The sequence below is a fragment of the Myotis brandtii genome, unplaced genomic scaffold (genome assembly GCF_000412655.1).
Source record: "Myotis brandtii unplaced genomic scaffold, ASM41265v1 scaffold630, whole genome shotgun sequence".
NCBI classification, from domain to species: Eukaryota; Metazoa; Chordata; class Mammalia; order Chiroptera; family Vespertilionidae; genus Myotis; species Myotis brandtii.
Window position 1 is genome coordinate 2,282,884 of NW_005370412.1, and position 21,131 is coordinate 2,304,014.

The 21,131-nt window shown below is 39.0% G+C and overlaps 1 protein-coding gene across 1 annotated transcript in view; it reads right to left on the minus strand.

Annotated features, from left to right (window-relative positions):
* The window catches only part of AXDND1 (axonemal dynein light chain domain containing 1), a 57,728-nt gene that overhangs the window by 22,521 nt on the left and 14,076 nt on the right, over positions 1-21,131 (minus strand). Inside the window, exons 9-15 of the mRNA XM_005880250.2 lie at positions 16,748-16,869; positions 13,884-14,024; positions 13,077-13,181; positions 6,417-6,537; positions 4,347-4,448; positions 2,767-2,930; positions 1,598-1,673 (exon numbers count right to left, since the gene is read on the minus strand). Coding sequence (XP_005880312.1) covers positions 1,598-1,673; positions 2,767-2,930; positions 4,347-4,448; positions 6,417-6,537; positions 13,077-13,181; positions 13,884-14,024; positions 16,748-16,869 — 831 coding nt within the window. The remainder of the gene's footprint in view (positions 1-1,597; positions 1,674-2,766; positions 2,931-4,346; positions 4,449-6,416; positions 6,538-13,076; positions 13,182-13,883; positions 14,025-16,747; positions 16,870-21,131) is intronic.

Genomic DNA, 21,131 nt, shown 5'->3' on the forward strand with positions numbered 1-21,131 from the left:
CCCCTGTGCACGAATTTCGTGCACCAGGCCTCTAGTTTATATATAAAGTTTGCCATTACCTGTGATTCAGATAATGGAATCAAATCATCCACGCTTCAATAAGAATGACCATTATAGGGAAGGCTTGTTGCAGAGCATTAAATGTAGGAATTTTGGAGTTGGAGAGACATGGACTCAAACTCTGATTCAGCCACTTGTCATTTATAGATAACTTAGGCAAGTTACTTAACATTTCTGTGAGATGGGGATTATAAAACCTGCATCATGTGGCTGCCATGAAGAATAAAATCACATATGAAAATCACCATTAGTGCACCTATGGATGAGGACAGTGGGTGGGGAGTGAGGGCGGACGGAGGGTGGGGCGGGAACTGGGAGGAGGGGAGTTATGGGGGGAAAAAAAGAGGAACAAATGTAATAATCTGAACAATAAAGATTTAATTTAAAAAAGAAAAAAAAAAAGAAGAAAATCACCATTAGCCTAGCAGAGTGTTTAATGAATGAGTTATTATTATTCCTACTAAATGAAGAAGCATGGATTATTTCAATTTTATCTAAGCAATGCCAAAATTTCCAGAAAAACAGTTTAAAAAACAACCACCAGGTCACTAAACCAACTATATTGTGTATAAGACAACAAACCTTCAATTCGGAGAATATCCTGCTCAAGTCATTCCAAAAGAAAAGAAAATGGCTCCCTGGAATCTGGATAACATTTTATCAAGTCACAAGTTTGATATTCACTTTGGAGGAATTTCAGTATTTTATGTACTTTCCTCTGTCAAACTACTATAACATCACAGTAATTTGATTAATAAAACCTATTTCCATAGTTCAAACACTTTTTAAAAGAGGTTACTAATAAACAAAATGTGGATGATACAGACAATGGACAGAAAGGAAATTTGACACATGCTACGACATGAATAAACATTAAGAACATTATGCTGAAGGAAGGCCGTCAGTCACAAAGGCCAAATCTAAATGATTCCACTTATATGAGGTGCCCAGAGTAGTCAAATTCAGAGAGACAGAAAATAAGAGTGGTGGTTGCCAGGAACTAGGGCAGGAGGAAATGGGCAGTTAGTGTTTAATGGGTGGGTAGAGTTTCAATTTGGGAAGATGAAAGAAGTTTTAGAGATGGATGGCGGTGATGTTTGCACAACAATGTAAATGTACTTAATGCCATTGAACCGTACCCTTAAATTGGTAAATTTTATGTTTATGTATATTTTACCACAATTTTAAAAATGATGTTAGTGATCTTAAAAGTCCAATTTGTCCTTAAGACAAAAGCCAGGTATAGGAGAGGCACAAATGTTATATCTTACAGTTAGAGAACTGTAACTGAAAAAAAGAAAAAAGGAAGAAAAGAAAAAAACCTATAGGAGAATCAGATATCTCCTCCCCGCCTTTTTTTCTGGCAGCTTAACTTATTTGACCCAAAAATCTAAAATAGAACTGAAAATAAAATAGTTAAGCATATTTTTAAAAGCCCCTATAGTCTTGTTGTTTTCCTTGTCTTACCCAAAACTTAGTATGGCATTTTAAAGATTGAGATGTGACTCAGCTGGAGGCGAGGAGTGGCAAGTCTTACCTTTAGCCAGTACTTGAAGTCTGGAAGAATTGATTCAAATATATTTCCTTTACTAAGGGTTAAAATGTCTTCTACCCTGAAAGAAGGAAAAAGAGCAGGGTCTCAGAACAGGGTATAAAGAAAGAAAATCATGAATCCATACACCATATGACAATATTATGCTTCTCCTTAATGATTTTCAAGCATACCTTCCAGGTTCGCCCCCCTCCCTTCCGTAGGCGTTCATCTTTAAATTTACAAATAAAAACATAAATTCAGATTCTTCCCAGGCCTGAATAACCAAGTTACAGGGTCAGAGGCCACAGTAGTACTAAAAAGGTCATTTCGCCCTAGCCGGTTTGGCTTCCTGTGGACTGAAGGGTCTCGGGTTTGAGTCCGGTCAAGGACACATACCTAGGCTGCAGCTCAATACCTGGTCCTGGTTGGGGCGCATGCAGGAGGCAACCAATCAATGTGTCTCTCTTATATTGATGTTTCTGTTTCTCCCTCTCCCCTCCATTCTCTCTAAAAATCAATGGAAAAATACCCTCAGGTGAGGATTTTTTTTTTTAAAAAAAAAGGTGATCTATGGGTCTTCTACATCCAAAATTAGATTGCCGTAGAATAATTCCTGTTGAATACAGCTGTCAAAACAACAGGTAAGTAGAAAGGAAGCCTAATGAATAATTAAGGTCAGGAGCCCCAAATTCTGGTAGGAAAGTTTCCTGTCATATCTCTAAAGTCTCACAAGAAGAAAGCTGTTGATAAAGAAGTTGCTAGAGAGAAAGGGAGAAGAGAACCACTGCCATCTGTGCTCCCCTCCCAGCTAGGGCTCAACAAATGGGAGTGGCGGCAGCAACCAGCCTGGATATGTACCAGCTTCAACTTCCAGAATTCCACATCTCCGAACTGGGAAACCTCTCAGAGGATATGAAAAAAACTGAAACCACCGTTCTCAATTTGAAATGCAAATGGTACTTCAATGTGTTGAGTCTAGCCTGCATTCAAAGTATAGATGCCCACTAACTTTGGCTGTGATCCAGCCTAGACTTAACTACTTGATAGACAGCCTCTTCCACTGTCAGATTTTTCTAACTGTTATACCATACTAGAGGCCTGTTGCACGAAGAGATTCGTGCAATAGGCCATGACGGAGTATAATCAGAAACACAAGATTCTTAGAGGCTCACTTGTTAGTTCTGAAGAACGTCTGCCATTTGACAAGGCCATCCTTAATTACGAGCAATTTCTGCCTTGTAGAATCTTCGTTTTCTTCCACTTCCTGTTTAAATTTATTCACTAAGCTTTTCCATTTCTGTGTCAACTTCTGCAACAATGCAAGGTCCGAAGTGTCCTAGATAAAAGGCATGGAATCAAACCACATTTTCATTTATTAATGTAACAAATAGTTATTAGCATACACCAAGCCATTATTAATATTGTAATGCCAGAAAAATCCATAGAAAATGGGTTACAAAATTAAAAAGATATTCCTCTTTCAAAATATCATCAGTGACACTACTATACAGTCGCTTCAGTGGTAGATTTTCTGTGGCACTAAGTATTGGAGGCAAAATTTTTTTCCTTTGCAACAAGAGCCCAATTTCCCCATGAAACTTTCATGGGAGGTAGTGCAGTACACTGGAAAGAACAGAAATTCAAAGCTAAACAGAACCAAATGTGAATCCTAGACATTTAACTGGCTGTGTAACCTGAGGGAATATTATTTAATCTATTTGAGATTAATTTTTCTTATCCATTATAATAGGACTGGAGGCCCAGTACACGAAAATTTGTGCACTGGAGGGGGGTCCCTCAGCTCGGCCTGCCCCCTCTCACAATCCGGGAGCTGTGAGATGTCCTACTGAGGACTTAGGCCGGCTCCCCATGCCTAAGCTGCAGTCTGGCCACCCTCTGCAGGAGGTGACTGGGCCAATCAGGGGAAGGCACCGCCCTCATCATCCCGCTGCTGCTGCCACTGCCAGCCCTCACAGCCACAGCGGCTGCCAGCCCTCCTCGGGCCTCCTCAGCCCTCACAGCCGCTGCGGCTTTGTCTGGAAGGACGTCCGGAAGAGATCCAGTCTATCCAGTCTAATTAGCATATTACCCTTTTATTAGTATAGATCAGTGGTCGGCAAACTGCAGCTTGCGAGCCACATGCGGCTCTTTGGCCCCTTGAGTGTGGCTCTTCCACAAAATACCGACTTCTCCGCATGGGCCACGAAGGGCCACAAAGTTTCAATCGCACTGTACATGCGCGCCTGCACGTGGTCTTTTGTGGAAGAGCCACACTCAAGGGGCCAAAGAGCCGCATGTGGCTCACGGGCCGCGGTTTGCCGACCACTGGTATAGATTGCCAAAAGAATTAATGAAATGACTAGGGTAAATGGTTTGACTCTAGAAACACTAGGTACCACTTTCCTCCTTTGTAACCTAGTGTGCTCACTGAATTTCCCCCATTAAATTGCAGAGAATGCATCGATAATACAACTATTTCAATAAACACAGCTCATCACAACTTTTTTAGTTTAATAAATAGAGTAACTATAAACAACATTTACAGTGTTATTAACTCAGATAAACTGCTTAACTTGCTTTAATTAGAAGACCTTTATTCACCTTTCCTTCGATTTTTCATTCTGCCACAATAAAGCACAAATGTAAAACTATATTTAAAATTTAATCTATAAATTTAGCAAAAGCCTCTTACAGTCTCAACCCTCAACAGTTGGAGCCTCTTTTTCCATAAGTTACATGAACTGAGGTTTACCTTCGTTGACAGCAGTATGATGAAATGGTTAGCATATTTATTCCAGGCTTTTTCATTGAGGTAAAGGTTTTTAGCCAAAATGACTTTATTTTTTTGAATTACCTATATTAAAAAAGAACTGAAATTAAGATCCTAAATCATTAACAAACCACTTTAATTTATTAAACTCAAACCACTTTTACATTGAACTATGAACTCAATCACAATGACTTATATAAATCATGAATTAGTTTGAATCACAAATTTATATTTTCTAAAACTACTAAACTAGAACCAAATTGATAAAGAAGTTCTTAGAAAGAAAGGGAGAAAAGTGGGGGGAATGTTATTTAATCTATTTGAGATTAATTTTTCTTATCCATTATAATAGGACTGGAGGCCCGGTACACAAAAATTTGTGTATAGTATGTAGCAGAAATTCTCACATAATTAGATACCAAATACCCATTACAGCCCTAGCCGGTTTGGCTCAGTGGATAGAGCGTCGGCCTGCAGACGGAAGGGTCCTGGGTTTGATTCTGATCAAGGGCATATGCCCAGGTTGTGGGCTCGATCCCCAATGTGGGGTGTGCAGGAGGTAGCCAATCAGTGATTTTTCTCATCATTGATGTTTCTATTTCTCCCTCTCTGATATCAATAAAAAATATATTAAAACACACACACATACACACACCCACACACACACACACACAAAGTCATTCTCTTAATAATTATTGAAAACTTCAAAGAGCTTTTCTATACATGATTTTATCTATTGATATTTACTATATTGCAAGTTAAAACTGAAATTATTAAAAATCCATGTTAATTCACTTAAATGTAACATTAATAAATTAACATACATTAAAATAACATTTTTATGAAAAAATAGTTTTATTTTCCAAAACAAAAAAAATTGGAGAAAAGATTACCACTTTCACATTTAAAAAAATCTCTTTAATAGAATAGAGCGGAATTTTCATATTTGCTTTTGCATTCAATTTGTTGCAATATTCCATATCATGTAACTTCAAAAAAATCCACTACACTCATGTGAGAATGACAGTGAAAAAGGCAAATAACATTCCAGCATTAAGATGAAAGTAGTTTTTAAAGAAAGAAAGGAAGAAAGAAAGAAAGAGAAAAGATGAAAGTCGTTTTGACCTCATGAAAAGGTCTCATAGACTCCCAAGAGGTCATACTTTGAGAACCACTGATACACTGAATCAATTACCAGTAATATATAGTCATTCAGTGAGTGACTGTTCTAGACACTGTCCATGTAGCTGTAAACAAAAGAAAGTCATTTCCAGGGAGTGGACATGCTAGCTGTCGTTTCCTGTTGGAAGGAACTTTAGGGGTGATGTAACACAAAGCCCCATCAATTCAAGGCATTCTTTTACAGAACCCTCTGCCAGCGGTCAGTTCTCTACTGTTCAAATACTTCTGGAGCGAGGGAACTCACTTGTCTTCTTTATTTTTCCTACTGAAAATGCCTAGCTCCTGGATTTGTTTCTTATACATTTACTGTCATGACTATTTCCTCTGGGCATGACAATGTCCCTTTTAAATTCTGGATCAGGATAGATAAGTTCTGACTATTCCAGAGGAAAATGGGACAAAAATCTGAATCTGTTCCAGGTCATAATTTGCTATTAATTTTCTAAGTCCCAGATGTGAGAATAGGCAACTTAACAGCACACACTTAACACTTCAGAAAAATAGAAGATTCTTGCTCATACTTCATAGATTCTGGTGGGGGAAAAAAAGAACCCTTTTTGTGGGCAATAGCCAGGCACCCAATAGTAAAGAAACAAACAAACAAAAAATATAACTTTCCCTTCCCAGGGTTCATAACATCTACCTTATTCATCAATTAAATATGCATCTTCATGTTTCTATTTGACTCTTCTTTTTTTAATTTATTTTTATTGTTGAGAGTATTATAAATGTTCCCTGTTTTTACCCCTTTGCCCTCCTCTCCTTGACTCCCACCCATCTTTTTTTAACTTTTTGTCCAATTGAAATTTGTAAAATGAAATTTTATTCAAACAAAAAAGAAGTTCAATTTATGATTCCTGATGAACCAACCTTTAGGGCCAATTCATATGTGGCTGTACTCCAGATATCTCTTTCTGCCATTAATTGTTTAATATCATTCTCCAACCTTCCTCTTTGTAACTTATATAGGTCATGGTACTCTCCTACAATTCTAAAAGAAAAATTAAGAAACAGCTATATAGGACATTTTTTTAAAAGAACTTTTTTTTTTAAAAAAAAGCAAGTTGTCCCTTTAAAACTGATCATAAGGTAATTATAGTATAATTGCTGGATATTTTGATAATAGAAACAGAAGAAAAATATTCATAATTCATTAAAAAATCTCACAAAAGTTAAAGTAAAAAGTTCAATATACTGTTTCCTGTTCAAAATATTTTTCATTATATTCTTCTAATAGAATTTTCACAACATGGTATTCCAATAACATAACACTGTATCTAATAACAATTTTAGAAAACAAGTAGCAATAATACTGTAGTGTTATTGTTAAGCTTGTATTTCTCATAGACTCAGGATTCTTTACTAAAGTCATAAAGCCCAATCATTGTGAGACATTACATTTTAAAATTACATGTAATTAGTATAAGATTTAAAGAAATTCACTTGCTGTGAAAAGAAATTCTCTACCAACCAACCAACCAACCAAAAGTTAAGTATAATTAAGTACCTTCTTCTTAAATATGTTTCCTTTGTGTTTACGAGAACATACCTTTTCCTTCTAACCTACACTGAAGCTTCTCTTAGAATTAAAAGCCCTTCTGAGATTAAATACAAACACAGAAGTAGTAAAATGGATAGAATCATTTGATAAACCTTTTAAAACACATCCTCCTGAGGAATATTAACTTCGCTACATGAATTAAAAGCCAGCAAAGCAGAATTCTTTCCATTTTGCTGAAAGTCAGGGGTCACTGGCATCAGTTCCTGAAGCCTCATTCTATTTGGAGGCTCCCATTTTTCAATTACCTGAGAAAAATATTAACCACCCGAGGTGTCACACAGATGAATACAAATATAGAAATTCCACAAGCTGTACCCTTAAGATTTGTGCACTTTACTATCTGAAAGTTAGACCTCTATTTTAAAAAGAGAATTATTGACCCTTGTTTAAAATAGCAAAACAAAAAAATTGAGAAACCACCTCAAAGTCCAACAATGAGGGATTGGCAAAATAAAATATGATGTAGCTTTATGATAAAAAATACTCTGTAGTTAAAGATCATGTTCTTAATACTTTGGTACTTGGAAAATATTTGAGAAAATCAAATGGCTTAGTGGGTAGAGCATCAGCCTGCAGACTGATAGGTCCCGGGTTTGATTCCAGTCAAGGGCATATGCCGGGGTTGCGGGCTCAATCCCCACTAAGGGATGTGCAGGAGGCAGCTAATCAATGATTTTCTCTCATCATTGATGTTTCTATCTCTCTCTCCTGTAGAAGGCCCCCTGCCAGGGAAGGCGCTGGCTTTCTTTGAAATTCATGTCCACTGAACCCATGATGAAGGCAGAGCCTTATCTTGGGGATATATCCAGCCAAGAGGTGGGAATGCCTCAGTTGACCTTCAAAGCCAGGTGCTGGGAAATAGGTTCTTATCTAAATCTAGTCAAACACCAGGAATGAATGCGATTCGGACCCACCCGGAGGTGACTGTTTACGAGGAAGTTACAAGAATGCACACATTCCCCATTTTATTTACCCTTAGTAAAACTTCCTGGTATTTGGCTATAAATAAAGGTTGTTGTGCTGGCTCTGGGCCCTGTTCATCTATCAGAGAGCAGACGCCACACCTGGTCCCAGCTTTCCTCTATTTCTGTCTCAGTCTTGTTTTATTCAATTTTCCTTAACCTCGTCAAGTTCTATTCAAGATTTTCATCAACCCCCGAGTTCTTCTCTCTCTCGCTGGTCGCAAGAAGAGAGAACACCATCCCCCCCATATCTGGCACCCGAACAGGGACCCCCATACTCTCCCTCTCCCTTCTTCTCTGAAATCAAGAAAAAAATATTTTAAAAAATAAAATAAAATAATAAAATGAGAAAATCCAAATGATAAAATTATACATTTTGACCTCATTTTTATAAAAAGTACATAGAAAAAATATATCAAAATATTAATAGTAATTAACTCTAAGAAAAAGAATTATGAATGTTCTTTATATCCTTATTTATGTTTCTGTATTTTCCAAATTTTCAATAAAGTAATCAATTACCAGCAAAAAGTATTATTATTCTGTTTGGTAATCCTCACCCGAGGATATTTTTCCATTGATTTTTCAGAGTGTGGAAGGGGGTGGGCGGGGGGGGGAAAGAGAGAAAAACATCAATATGAGAGAAACACATTGGTTGGTTGCCTCCCGCACCAGTATATATCCATTCATCAGTATATGAGAGTTGCCTTTTGTCCTTATCTTATTAATTGGATAGGTATGAAAATACATCTGGTTTTTGTTTGCATTTTCATAATTAGCAGTGTAAGTTGAGATTTTTTGGGGGGATTTTAGTGAATCTACTATAAGGGCAAAGGTTTTTTTGTTTTGTTTAGTTTTGAACACTACCTGGCATATATTAAACAAGTATTTGCTGAATGAATAAACAAATAAACTAGAACTTCCTTTGTGCTAATGTCCATTATAAGAACAAAATATCTTCTAAAACTAGAAAGAAGGGGAAGGAAAGGACGAAATAAATTTTATCTTTTTTTTTTTTTTATTGATTTTTCACAGAGAGGAAGGGAGAGGGATAGAGAGCCAAAAACATCGATGAGAGAGAGACAGATCGATCAGCTGCCTCCTGCACACTCCCCACGGGGGATGTGCCTGCAACCAAAGTACATGCCCTTGACCGGAATCGAACCTGGGACCCTTGAGTCTGCAGGTCGACGCTCTATCCACTGAGCCAAACCGGTCAGGGCAAATTTTATCTTTTTAATGGGGATAATGATAGCATATAATTAATGTATCTTATGAAGCTAATCAGGCAGAGAGGGAAAAGTTAATGATACAAGAGAAACAGGGAAGATTGGCTGAAAATATATCAAGTAGGTAAGAGGGGATATAATAGGACACAAATGGAGGTTGGCCTTAGAAAGGATGAACTATGTTCATCCACAGTTAAGAGAAGGGAAGATATACTAATAATGTATGAGCACAGATGCAGGTGGGTGGGTAGATGTAGGGGTGAGCGTTTGAGTTATCTTCTGTTTGCTTCTACTTTTTTTTTAAGTACAATTTACATTCAATATTATCTTGTATTAGTTTCAGGTGTACAGTTTCAGGTTAGACAATCATGTACCTTACAAAATGTTCCCCCTGGTATTTCCAGTACCCACCTGGTTCCTTCTACTTTTTATAAAGCAAGGTCATCAGCTCAGAAAGAGGATGGAGAGACAGTATTAGAAGTATGAGGACAGAAGACAAAGTATAGTACAGTTATCTACTAAGATAAGAAGGCTAAATCCACTATTCTAAATAGTAGAGCATTCAGTGGGCAAAAAATGATCAAGGTACCCCTTCTCATCCTAGTAAAAAATAAATTAGAATAAACGAATCTTTTTAAATTCAGATTTTAAATATATCTGTGTTTTTCTTAACATTTAAAAAACATAGTCACACTTCAACAAGTTAAAAAAAAAAATCAGAGGACTATGCTGGATTAAAAGGGACATAAAACAAGATGCAAGATGTGGTCTTAGATTGAATACAAGTTTGTACAACCAAATGCAAAATATATTTTGGCAATAATCAGGAAAAGTTCAATATGACTTGGGCAATTTATGAAGTGAAAATTTATTGAAATAGGTAGAGACCGTTGACTAACAAAATCCTATATAATAAAAGGCTAATATGCAAATAGACTGAATGGCAGAACAATGGGAACAACTGAACAACCAGTCGTTATGACATGCGCTGACCATCAGGCGGCGTGTGTGGAACATGGTGGGCATCGGCCACGGCGGAATAGTGGAGCAGGTGAGTGGCCAGACCAAGGCGGGGCACTGGTTACTGCCATCGGGGTGAGCCTCTGGTGGTTACTGAAAATTCTTTGCTCCTGTGTGCCACACTCTTGTCCAGCACTTGCACCTGCTGCCGGTGCTGGCCTCGCTCGTACCACTACTGGTGCCAGAGCCACCTCCCGCACTCACTGTAGGTGCCCAGCACTGGCCCCGATCGCTTGGTGCCATCAGCGGGTGCGAGTGGCGGCTGCGGCCCCAATCACCCCTCAGGGCTTCTCCACCTCCCCCTGCTCCTGAGGGGAGACTGGGGCCAGCAGCTGCCGCTCGCACCCACTGCTGGTGATGGCCCCATTTGGACCCGCAGCCGGTGCCAGAGCCGCCACTCGCACCCGCTGCTGGCACCGGCTCCAATTGCTCCACACCTTTAGCAGGTGCAAGTGGGGCCGGCACCTTCAGTGCGTGGGAGCGGCAGCGGTGGGAGCGGAGCTGCCAGCAGACAGGGGATCAGGGGTCGCGGCAGGAGGGGCCGGGCCAGGGCACAGAGGATGGGCCGAGACCCGCCCCATGCTTACTGCAGCCTCGTGGCCCACAGTTCCTTTCAAGGTGCACAAATTTGTGCACTGGGCCCCTAGTCTATATAATAAAAGCCTAAGCAACCATTACAGCAGAATGACCAGTCACTATGATGTGCACTGACCACCAGGGGGCAGACGCTCAATGCAGGAGCTGCTCCCTGGTGGTCAGTGCACTCCCACAGGGGGAGGGCCGCTCAGCCAGAAGCTGGGCTCATAGCTGGTGAGTGCAGCGGCGGTGGTGGGAGCAGCAAGCCAAGAGGTAAGGAGCAGCAAGCAGGCAGTCAGACATCCCCCGAGGGGTCCCAGACTGTGAAAGGGTGCAGGCTGGGTTAAGGGACTCCCGCTTCCCTGCTACCCCTCCAGTGCATGAATTTCATGCACTGGGCCTCTACTAGGTTATTTAATAGTATATACACTATCACTTTTGGTTTTTAAAAATGCATGTGTTTACATGTACATAGAAAAAGTGTCCACAACAATATACATCAAGATATTTACAGCAATAATCTATGGGTGGTAATGATGCTGGAGGAATTCATGGGCCACATTTCCAAGACATGAGTAGGAATGAGGTGGAGGTTGTTGGGGTGCCACTGAAATAAGCATCTGCAGAAGCCCCTACAGGAGGATGAGACGTGGACGGTTTTATTGGCATAGAGTTATATTTCTCGGGTTTCAAAGTCCCCTGCACCTTAAGCCAGCCCTGGGAAAGTTGCAGCTGGGGTTCAGCAGAGCCAGAACTAAGGCCAGTGTCCAGAGTGTCCATCCATGTTGCAGCCGGGTTTGGTTCAGCATCCAAGCTAATTAATGTCCATTAGTCCACATGGGTGCAGGGGATCGCGCCCTGCAATAAGAGTCACAGGAGCCAGGCCAAGAGAGCGAGAGGGAACTTCCTTGGTTGGGAAGTTTATATATTTAAATTTCTCGAGCTTGCAATGGCCACACCCATCCTGGCCAATTACCTGTTTCAGGTGTGACTGTTGAGCAAGCACCTTCCCATGTCCCTCGGACCTTTATTGGGCATGTGTCTAAATCGTCTTTATTTAGCCCCTTCCTCCATCAATCAGTGGGGAACAGACTCGGAGAATGTTAAATGCAGCTTTTGGCAAAGCTGAATAAATGGCATGCCTGTGTCTAGACTTCCCTTTCCTTCTTTCCTGTTAAATAATAACCAGGTTATTACAACAGAGTCAGTCAGATCGTAATATTGTTTTATTCATTTTTGCTTGTTTGTGTTTTCTAATGTTCTTATAAGGTATATGTACTGCTTCTATGTTAATAAAATATTTTAAGTCAACTAAATAAAAATTTAAAAATGCAATTGACTATCTTTTGATATATACCCAAGTGCTTCTAGTAATTAGAATTCTAACAGAAAATGAAATTAAATAGAGGTCAGCAATCTATGGCCTGTGGGTTAAATCTGGTCCACTACTTGTTTCTTGTATAATACATGAGCTAAGAACTTTACATATTTAATTTTACTTTTTATATTTTTCAATAGTTGAAAAAATAGAAGAATACATCACTGACACATGAAAGTTTTACAAATTCAAATAAAGTTTTACTGGAACACAGCCATGTTTTGTTATTGAACCCTGGCTGCTTTCAAACTACAGTGGCACATTACAGAGGCAGAATTGATTAATTGTATCATAAACCATATCTCACCATTTGACCCTTTACAAAAAAAAAAATTGCTAACCCCAAATAGAGAATAAAACATTAAGACCATAGTAGAATCACTAAAATCCTCCCCCCAAAACTAGACTCACACTATTCATTACGAAAATGCAAACAAAAACCAGGTATCTTTTCATACCTATGCAATTAATAACATATGGGCAAAAGGCAACTCTCCCGTACTGATGAGTGGACATATACCGGTGCAACTACTTTGTGGAATATTTGGCAACATCTAGCAAGACAAGGCTATGCATATCATATGACGCAGTAATTCCACTTCCAGGTATACACCCCTGGAAGACTATCACCCAAGAAGGCATTACACATCTACCAGATGTGCATTACAACAGTGCCTGGAGGAGTTAATATACGTAATAAACTCTACACTGTTGTAATTTTTAAAAACCTCCAAATGTTTCTAGAAAATTTTGAAATAAAGTGTGAAGCAAGTATGACATAATGACAAACATTTGGTAACTCACTTGGCATTCTTTTCAGCATCTAAAAGAGCTTGTGCCAAATCCTGGTGGGTTTTCTCTGCATCCTTTGTTAACTTCATATCATGTGCCCGAACCAAACACAGCTCCCTGAAATAAAGCAAAGAAATTTTATAATCATAAGGATTTCCAAAACTTTCTACCCAGGAAAATCAGATTTACACTCAGGAATCTTCACAGTTATCACTGTACATCTCTTCCTAGTTTTTCCACCTTACAAAACAAATCAATAAACCTAGTGTACAACTGGATAGAATCTTGCCAGGTCTGTCAATGGAATCAGGCGAGCTAGAAAAGGCAGAAAGAAAATGTGGGGGTATCCTCTAGAATGGGGTGAAGGTAGGTGCTGACAGGCAAGGCCTCCAGGCTGCTCTGTCCTACCCTCAGACCTGCCTATCCCACCCTCTTCATTCTTGCCACTAATATCTTGCTATGAGTTTAGGTGATCACTCACTTTGATTGCTATATAACACTTGTTCTCTTTGGCATTTGAACCTTAACATCCATAATCAAGGCACTGCTCTGTAAACCTGATAAACATCTCTATCTTAGACGGAAGAAGCAGTTCTTTTCCCGACTGAATACACACAGAGCCCTAGTTTTGTGGTAACCTGTGTAACCCATGTCTATATATCTATATCTACATCTACATCTATATCCAGTCCTTTCTGTTCTATTGCTAAACATGAAAACAAAAGTCCTCACCTTTAACCATTCTACTTTCCCTGAATATTCCTGACACACTTTAGAGACATGGCTTTGACTTTTGTGTTTAAGATAATCAGTTTTTACCTGGACAGTTCCTCAATAACACTCTTAAAATTGTACAATTCTTGCAAAATGCGCTGATCCATCAGTCGCTGAGTTACCAAGTCCTTGTAGAAGTCAATCATCTGCCGGGCAATTTCGTCAAGCATTTGTACATACCGTTCTCTGCATGATAAAGAAGGAAACCAAGACATCATGCAGAAGAAAAGGAAAAAGGAGCGAAAATATGAGAGACAAAGTAATGTTAGAGAAACGCTGGACAGACACAAATACAGAAAAAGAAAGGGATTCAGGCTGTGTATTCCTTCTATGCTCATACACATGAATGAACCTTGAAGAATTTTAACCAGTCATAATTGGAACATCTGAGATGCAAAACAAAACAGGACGTGTTTCTTTCCCTTCTTCTAAAGTATACACTCTATCAGGGTAAGAACCATGTCTTCCATATTTATAACATCTAACCGAGTGCCTTGAATATAGTGGAATTTTTACAAATAGTTGAATCTGTGAATAAAACAATTTTCCTCAAACTGACCAAAATGTAACCACTATTTAAAAAGAAAAAAGGACCTGCCCTTGCTTGCTCAGTGGTTATCATCTGTAATCATAGACCAAAGGGTCTCAGGTTCGATTCCTGGACAAGGGAATGTACCAAGAGCAGGTACCCAATAGGAGGTGTGCAGGAGGCAGCTGATCGATGTTTCTAACTCTCTATCCCTCTCCCTTGCTTTCTATTAAAAAATCAATAAAATATATTTTAAAAAATAAAAATAAAATAGGCAAACATTTTAAACATTTCACAAAAAGAACACATCCTCAATAAGCTCATGAAAAAGTGCTCAACATAATCAGTTGGCAGGGAAATGCAAGTTAAAACCATAATAACATACTATTACACACCCACTGGAATTGTCAAAAATAGAAAGACTTGCAAAACCAAATGTGAGCAAAATATGGAGTAACCTTTTCTTAAAGGGCTTTGGCTTGCCTGCCTGTCTCTTTCTGTTTAGACTTCCTGGGATAGAACCCCACCCTATTTTGGCCTCTAGAAGCTAACTCCTAAAGTCAGCGAGAAGATTCCTGCTTACATCAACTCCTCAGAAGGGGAAGGTTTGGATACACTGTAGGTCATCTAGTTCCTTTGCCAGGATTCCTCACCTATCCCTCCTGGCTTTGTTCTTAGGTTGACACCTCAGACTTTAGTTGTCCCTATCCTCATTCTAATTTGGCATTCTCCAGCTCTTGGTGATGTTTCAACAACTTACTCCTTAGTATCTAATCTTGATCGTCTCTTATTAATGGCTTTGCTTCTAGTGTCTCAGCACTGTCAGACAGGGGAGCTCAGCTTCCATAAATCAGTGGACAAATAGGGCAAATTTATATTATTAATGCCCATTCAGGAGAAACAGATATGACTCTATAGCAAGTAAGCTGCAGAACCCAGTATTTTAATTCTCCTGTTTCTTTCAGCTTTTGGAAAGTACCAGTGTGGTGAGGAGGATTATAAGGATAATAATAATAATAATAATAATAATAATAATAGTATTTATTATCATCATCTATAACAATTATATTTATTGAGTACCTAATTCTGTGCTTTCATTTAAACCTCACCACAATCCTATGAAGCATCTTAATGCTTGACAGAGTAGACAATCAATAAATATTACTGAGTAATGATCAAATAAACAAATGAAAATTTTCATAGTAGCTATTTTCTTCATTTACAGATGAGAAAAATAAGGCTCAGACTTTTACCTAGGTCACAAACAGATGGTAATTTGAAACCAGATCAGTCTAGCTTCAGAATCTATACTTTTTCCACCATTTCACATAGCAATTCACTCCCAATCATAAAAGAACATGATGTCAAACATCTCAACAGAAATCACCTTAAGGAAGTTCTCAACTATTATATTTTTATTATAGAAAATACTAGAGGCCCGGTGCACAAAAATTTGTGCACTTGGGGGGGAGGGGGAGGGGGGGGTCCCCCAGCCCGGCCTGTGCCTTCTCGCAGTCTGGGACCCCTCGTGATCAGGGGGTTGGGGTGCCTTCCCCTGTCACGAACAGAGTAGGGCGGATAGGGAGGTTGTGGCCCCGCCCCCTGTCACTCACAGAGCCACAGGGCGATCAGGGGGTTTGGGCGCTGCCCCCTGTCATGCTGATCCCGGTGCCGGGAGCCTCGCTGCTCCGCTGATCCCGGTGCTGGGAGGCATATTACCCTTTTACTATATAGGATAGAGGCCTGGTGCATGGGTAGGGGCTGGCTGGTTTGCCCTGAAGGGTGTCCTGGATCAGGGTGGGGGTCCCCACTGGGGTGCCTGGCCAGTCTGGGTGAGGGGCTGAGGGCTGTTTTCCGGCTGGCGAGTGACTAAAGCTTCCAACCGCTCCTTGTTTTCTTCTCTTTTTTTTTTTTTTTTTTTGGGCCAGCTTTAGCTCTGGGGCCTCGCTGCTGAAAACATAGATACAATGTTGCGGTCCGAGCCCGGCTGAATGGAAGCCCTTTTCTGGGGTTTTGTTTAGCTTCTTATTTGCAACATAGTATATAGTTGCTTAGAGTTGCAACTGAGAGGCGGGCAACTGAGGCGGGGAACGTTGGAGTCTGCAGCAAGCAAGCCTCCCTGCTCGCTTCAGTGCCTGGCTGCCGGCCACCATCTTGGCTGACAGTTAATTTGCATATACTCACTGATTAGCCAATGAAAAGGGTAGCGGTCGTACGCCAATTACCATGTTTCTCTTTTATTAGTGTAGATAATAAAAATGTAATGAGGCTCCTTCTTATCAAAAGGACAGAGAAGTGTACTTTTGTGATTTTCTCAAATGCAGAGATAAAAACAGAATTCTAATATAAAATTCTGGAATACTCCAATAACAGCTCTCACCTGATTTTGGACAGTAGTTCTCCTCTATCTGCACAGTCCACACTGACTTGTCGAATAAGTTCATGAAATACTGTATTATAAATGGTCTGTTCCTTCTTCAATGTATGTAGCAGTTTGTGCATCTGGCAGAAGAGAAGTTACTTAGCATTTATTATGGTCTTGTCAGTAAAAACGTTTTAGGATTTAATCACCCTGAATGTGAACTAAGTTTTAGAAACAAATTGATTTATTTCACTTACATTTTCTGTTATAAATACTTATATATAAAAATGACTTCTTACTTTTTAAAATCTGTGTCTAATCATTGAACCTCTTTATATGATGCACTGAGATCACAATATCATTTTTATGTTATTTCTGCCAAAATACAAAACCTGAATCTAATTATGACTACACATCAGACAAACCAAAATTGAGGGACATTCTACAGAATAACTGGCCTGTGCTCTCCTAAATATCAAGATCAAGAAACGCTAAGAACTCTTTCAGATTATAGTTGTCTAAAGAAAAGTGACAGCCTGGCCGGTGTGGCTCAGAGGTTGAGTGTTGACCTATGAACCAGGAAGTCACTATTAGATACCTAGTTCTGAATATAGTGGAATTTTTACAAATAGTTGAATCTGTGAATAAAACAATTTTCCTCAAACTGACCAAAATGTAACCACTATTTAAAAAGAAAAAAGGACCTGCCCTTGCTTGCTCAGTGGTTATCATCTGTAATCATAGACCAAAGGGTCTCAGGTTCGATTCCTGGACAAGGGAATGTACCAAGAGCAGGTACCCAATAGGAGGTGTGCAGGAGGCAGCTGATCGATGTTTCTAACTCTCTATCCCTCTCCCTTGCTTTCTATTAAAAAATCAATAAAATATATTTTAAAAAATAAAAATAAAATAGGCAAACATTTTAAACATTTCACAAAAAGAACACATCCTCAATAAGCTCATGAAAAAGTGCTCAACATAATCAGTTGGCAGGGAAATGCAAGTTAAAACCATAATAACATACTATTACACACCCACTGGAATTGTCAAAAATAGAAAGACTTGCAAAACCAAATGTGAGCAAAATATGGAGTAACCTTTTCTTAAAGGGCTTTGGCTTGCCTGCCTGTCTCTTTCTGTTTAGACTTCCTGGGATAGAACCCCACCCTATTTTGGCCTCTAGAAGCTAACTCCTAAAGTCAGCGAGAAGATTCCTGCTTACATCAACTCCTCAGAAGGGGAAGGTTTGGATACACTGTAGGTCATCTAGTTCCTTTGCCAGGATTCCTCACCTATCCCTCCTGGCTTTGTTCTTAGGTTGACACCTCAGACTTTAGTTGTCCCTATCCTCATTCTAATTTGGCATTCTCCAGCTCTTGGTGATGTTTCAACAACTTACTCCTTAGTATCTAATCTTGATCGTCTCTTATTAATGGCTTTGCTTCTAGTGTCTCAGCACTGTCAGACAGGGGAGCTCAGCTTCCATAAATCAGTGGACAAATAGGGCAAATTTATATTATTAATGCCCATTCAGGAGAAACAGATATGACTCTATAGCAAGTAAGCTGCAGAACCCAGTATTTTAATTCTCCTGTTTCTTTCAGCTTTTGGAAAGTACCAGTGTGGTGAGGAGGATTATAAGGATAATAATAATAATAATAATAATAATAATAATAGTATTTATTATCATCATCTATAACAATTATATTTATTGAGTACCTAATTCTGTGCTTTCATTTAAACCTCACCACAATCCTATGAAGCATCTTAATGCTTGACAGAGTAGACAATCAATAAATATTACTGAGTAATGATCAAATAAACAAATGAAAATTTTCATAGTAGCTATTTTCTTCATTTACAGATGAGAAAAATAAGGCTCAGACTTTTACCTAGGTCACAAACAGATGGTAATTTGAAACCAGATCAGTCTAGCTTCAGAATCTATACTTTTTCCACCATTTCACATAGCAATTCACTCCCAATCATAAAAGAACATGATGTCAAACATCTCAACAGAAATCACCTTAAGGAAGTTCTCAACTATTATATTTTTATTATAGAAAATACTAGAGGCCCGGTGCACAAAAATTTGTGCACTTGGGGGGGAGGGGGAGGGGGGGGTCCCCCAGCCCGGCCTGTGCCCTCTCGCAGTCTGGGACCCCTCAGGAGATAACGACCTGCTGGCTTAGGCCTGCTTCCGGGTAGCAGAGGGCAGGCCCAATTCCTAAGTGCAGCCCCTGGTCAGGCTCAGAGCAGGGCCGATTGGGGAGTTGGGGCGCCGCCCCCTTAATATTCAATGAAATACAATAATAATAATAATAATACAGTTGACCCTGGAACGATGCAGGGGTTAGGAGCATCAACCCCCATGCAGTCAAAAGTCCATGCACAACTTCTGACTTCCCCAAAACATAACTACTAATAGTCTACTCTTGACCGGGAGCCTTGCCAATAACATAAACAGTCGATTAACACATATTCTGTATGTTATATGTATTATATACTATATTCTTACAATAAAGTAATCTAAAGAAAAGAAAATATTATTAAGAAAATCATAAGGAAGAGAAAATATGTTACATTATTTACTGAAAAAAAATGCACATATAAATGGACGGCATAGCTCAAACCCCTGTTGCTCAAGGGTCAACTGCACTAACAATTAATTATACAAGGTTTACCACATGCCAAGTACTGTTCTCAGTCCTTTACATTCATTATGTCATTAATCTCCTCAACAACTCTATGAGGTAAATATTATTATCATCTCTAATTTACAGGTGAGGAAAACGAGGCACAAATACATTAAATGACTTGCCCAGGGTCACCAGCCAATAAATGGCAGGATCAGGATCCCATACAGGCATTCTACCATCCAGACTGTATGCTTGTAACCACTAACTAGGTCACACAGCTCTTTACCATTACCTGAGTTGGCCCTGTATACTCCTGATTCTCCACACCAGCCCTCTCTAGCATAGTATCCATCACATCATTCAGTTGGACCACTTCTACTCTTTTATTAGGTTTCCTAAAAGATTGAGGTGGCAGACTTAGTAATTAGTGTTACAATAGGTCATCCTCAAATCACAAAAAAATAAATAATATGTATAAACAAAATGTATATACTATGGAATATTAATGGTATCTTAAAGCATTAGACCTGTAAGTATTGATCTAATGGGCATATCAGTAATACTTTTTTTAATAAAGAATGCAAGTAATATGATCCTCTCTTTCATAAAAGAAAATAATGCTCCCTCCCCCCAAAATTCAATTCACCTATTGTGTATAATTGTAAGAACATAGAAAAAAATGTGGAGAGATAAACACATAATATTTCACAATATAAGACAGGAAAAGGGAAAAGAAGAAGAGGGGGAAAAAAAAAATACTGTATCAGGCCAGCTGGCATGGCTCAGTGACTGATCATCGACCCACAAACCAAGAGATCATGGTACGATTCCAGGTCAGGGCACATACCTGGGTTGTGGGCTCGATCCCCAGTTGGGGGCATGCAGGAGGCAGCTGATCAATGATTCTCTCTCATCATTGATGTTTCCATCTCTCTCTCCCTCTCACTTCCTCTCTGAAATCAATAAAAAATTTTTTTTAAAAAAGACTAGTGAAATGGAGAAATACTAATGGTTAAATGCAGCATATAAAAGTATTCTGTGTATTTTATATACTTTATTATATATGATCCCGCAATCCCACTTCTGAGTATTCATCCAAAAGAATTGAAATCAGGATCTCAGAGAGATTATTAGCACCCCCATATTCACTGCAAAACTAGTCACAACATGTAGAAACAGCATAGATGTCCATTGATGAATGAATGGATAGAGAAAAAGTGGTATATACAGGCACTGAAATAATAATAATAATAATAATAATAATAATAATAGTATTTATTATCATCATCTATAACAATTATATTTATTGAGTACCTAATTCTGTGCTTTCATTTAAACCTCACCACAATCCTATGAAGCATCTTAATGCTTGACAGAGTAGACAATCAATAAATATTACTGAGTAATGATCAAATAAACAAATGAAAATTTTCATAGTAGCTATTTTCTTCATTTACAGATGAGAAAAATAAGGCTCAGACTTTTACCTAGGTCACAAACAGATGGTAATTTGAAACCAGATCAGTCTAGCTTCAGAATCTATACTTTTTCCACCATTTCACATAGCAATTCACTCCCAATCATAAAAGAACATGATGTCAAACATCTCAACAGAAATCACCTTAAGGAAGTTCTCAACTATTATATTTTTATTATAGAAAATACTAGAGGCCCGGTGCACAAAAATTTGTGCACTTGGGGGGGAGGGGGAGGGGGGGGTCCCCCAGCCCGGCCTGTGCCTTCTCGCAGTCTGGGACCCCTCG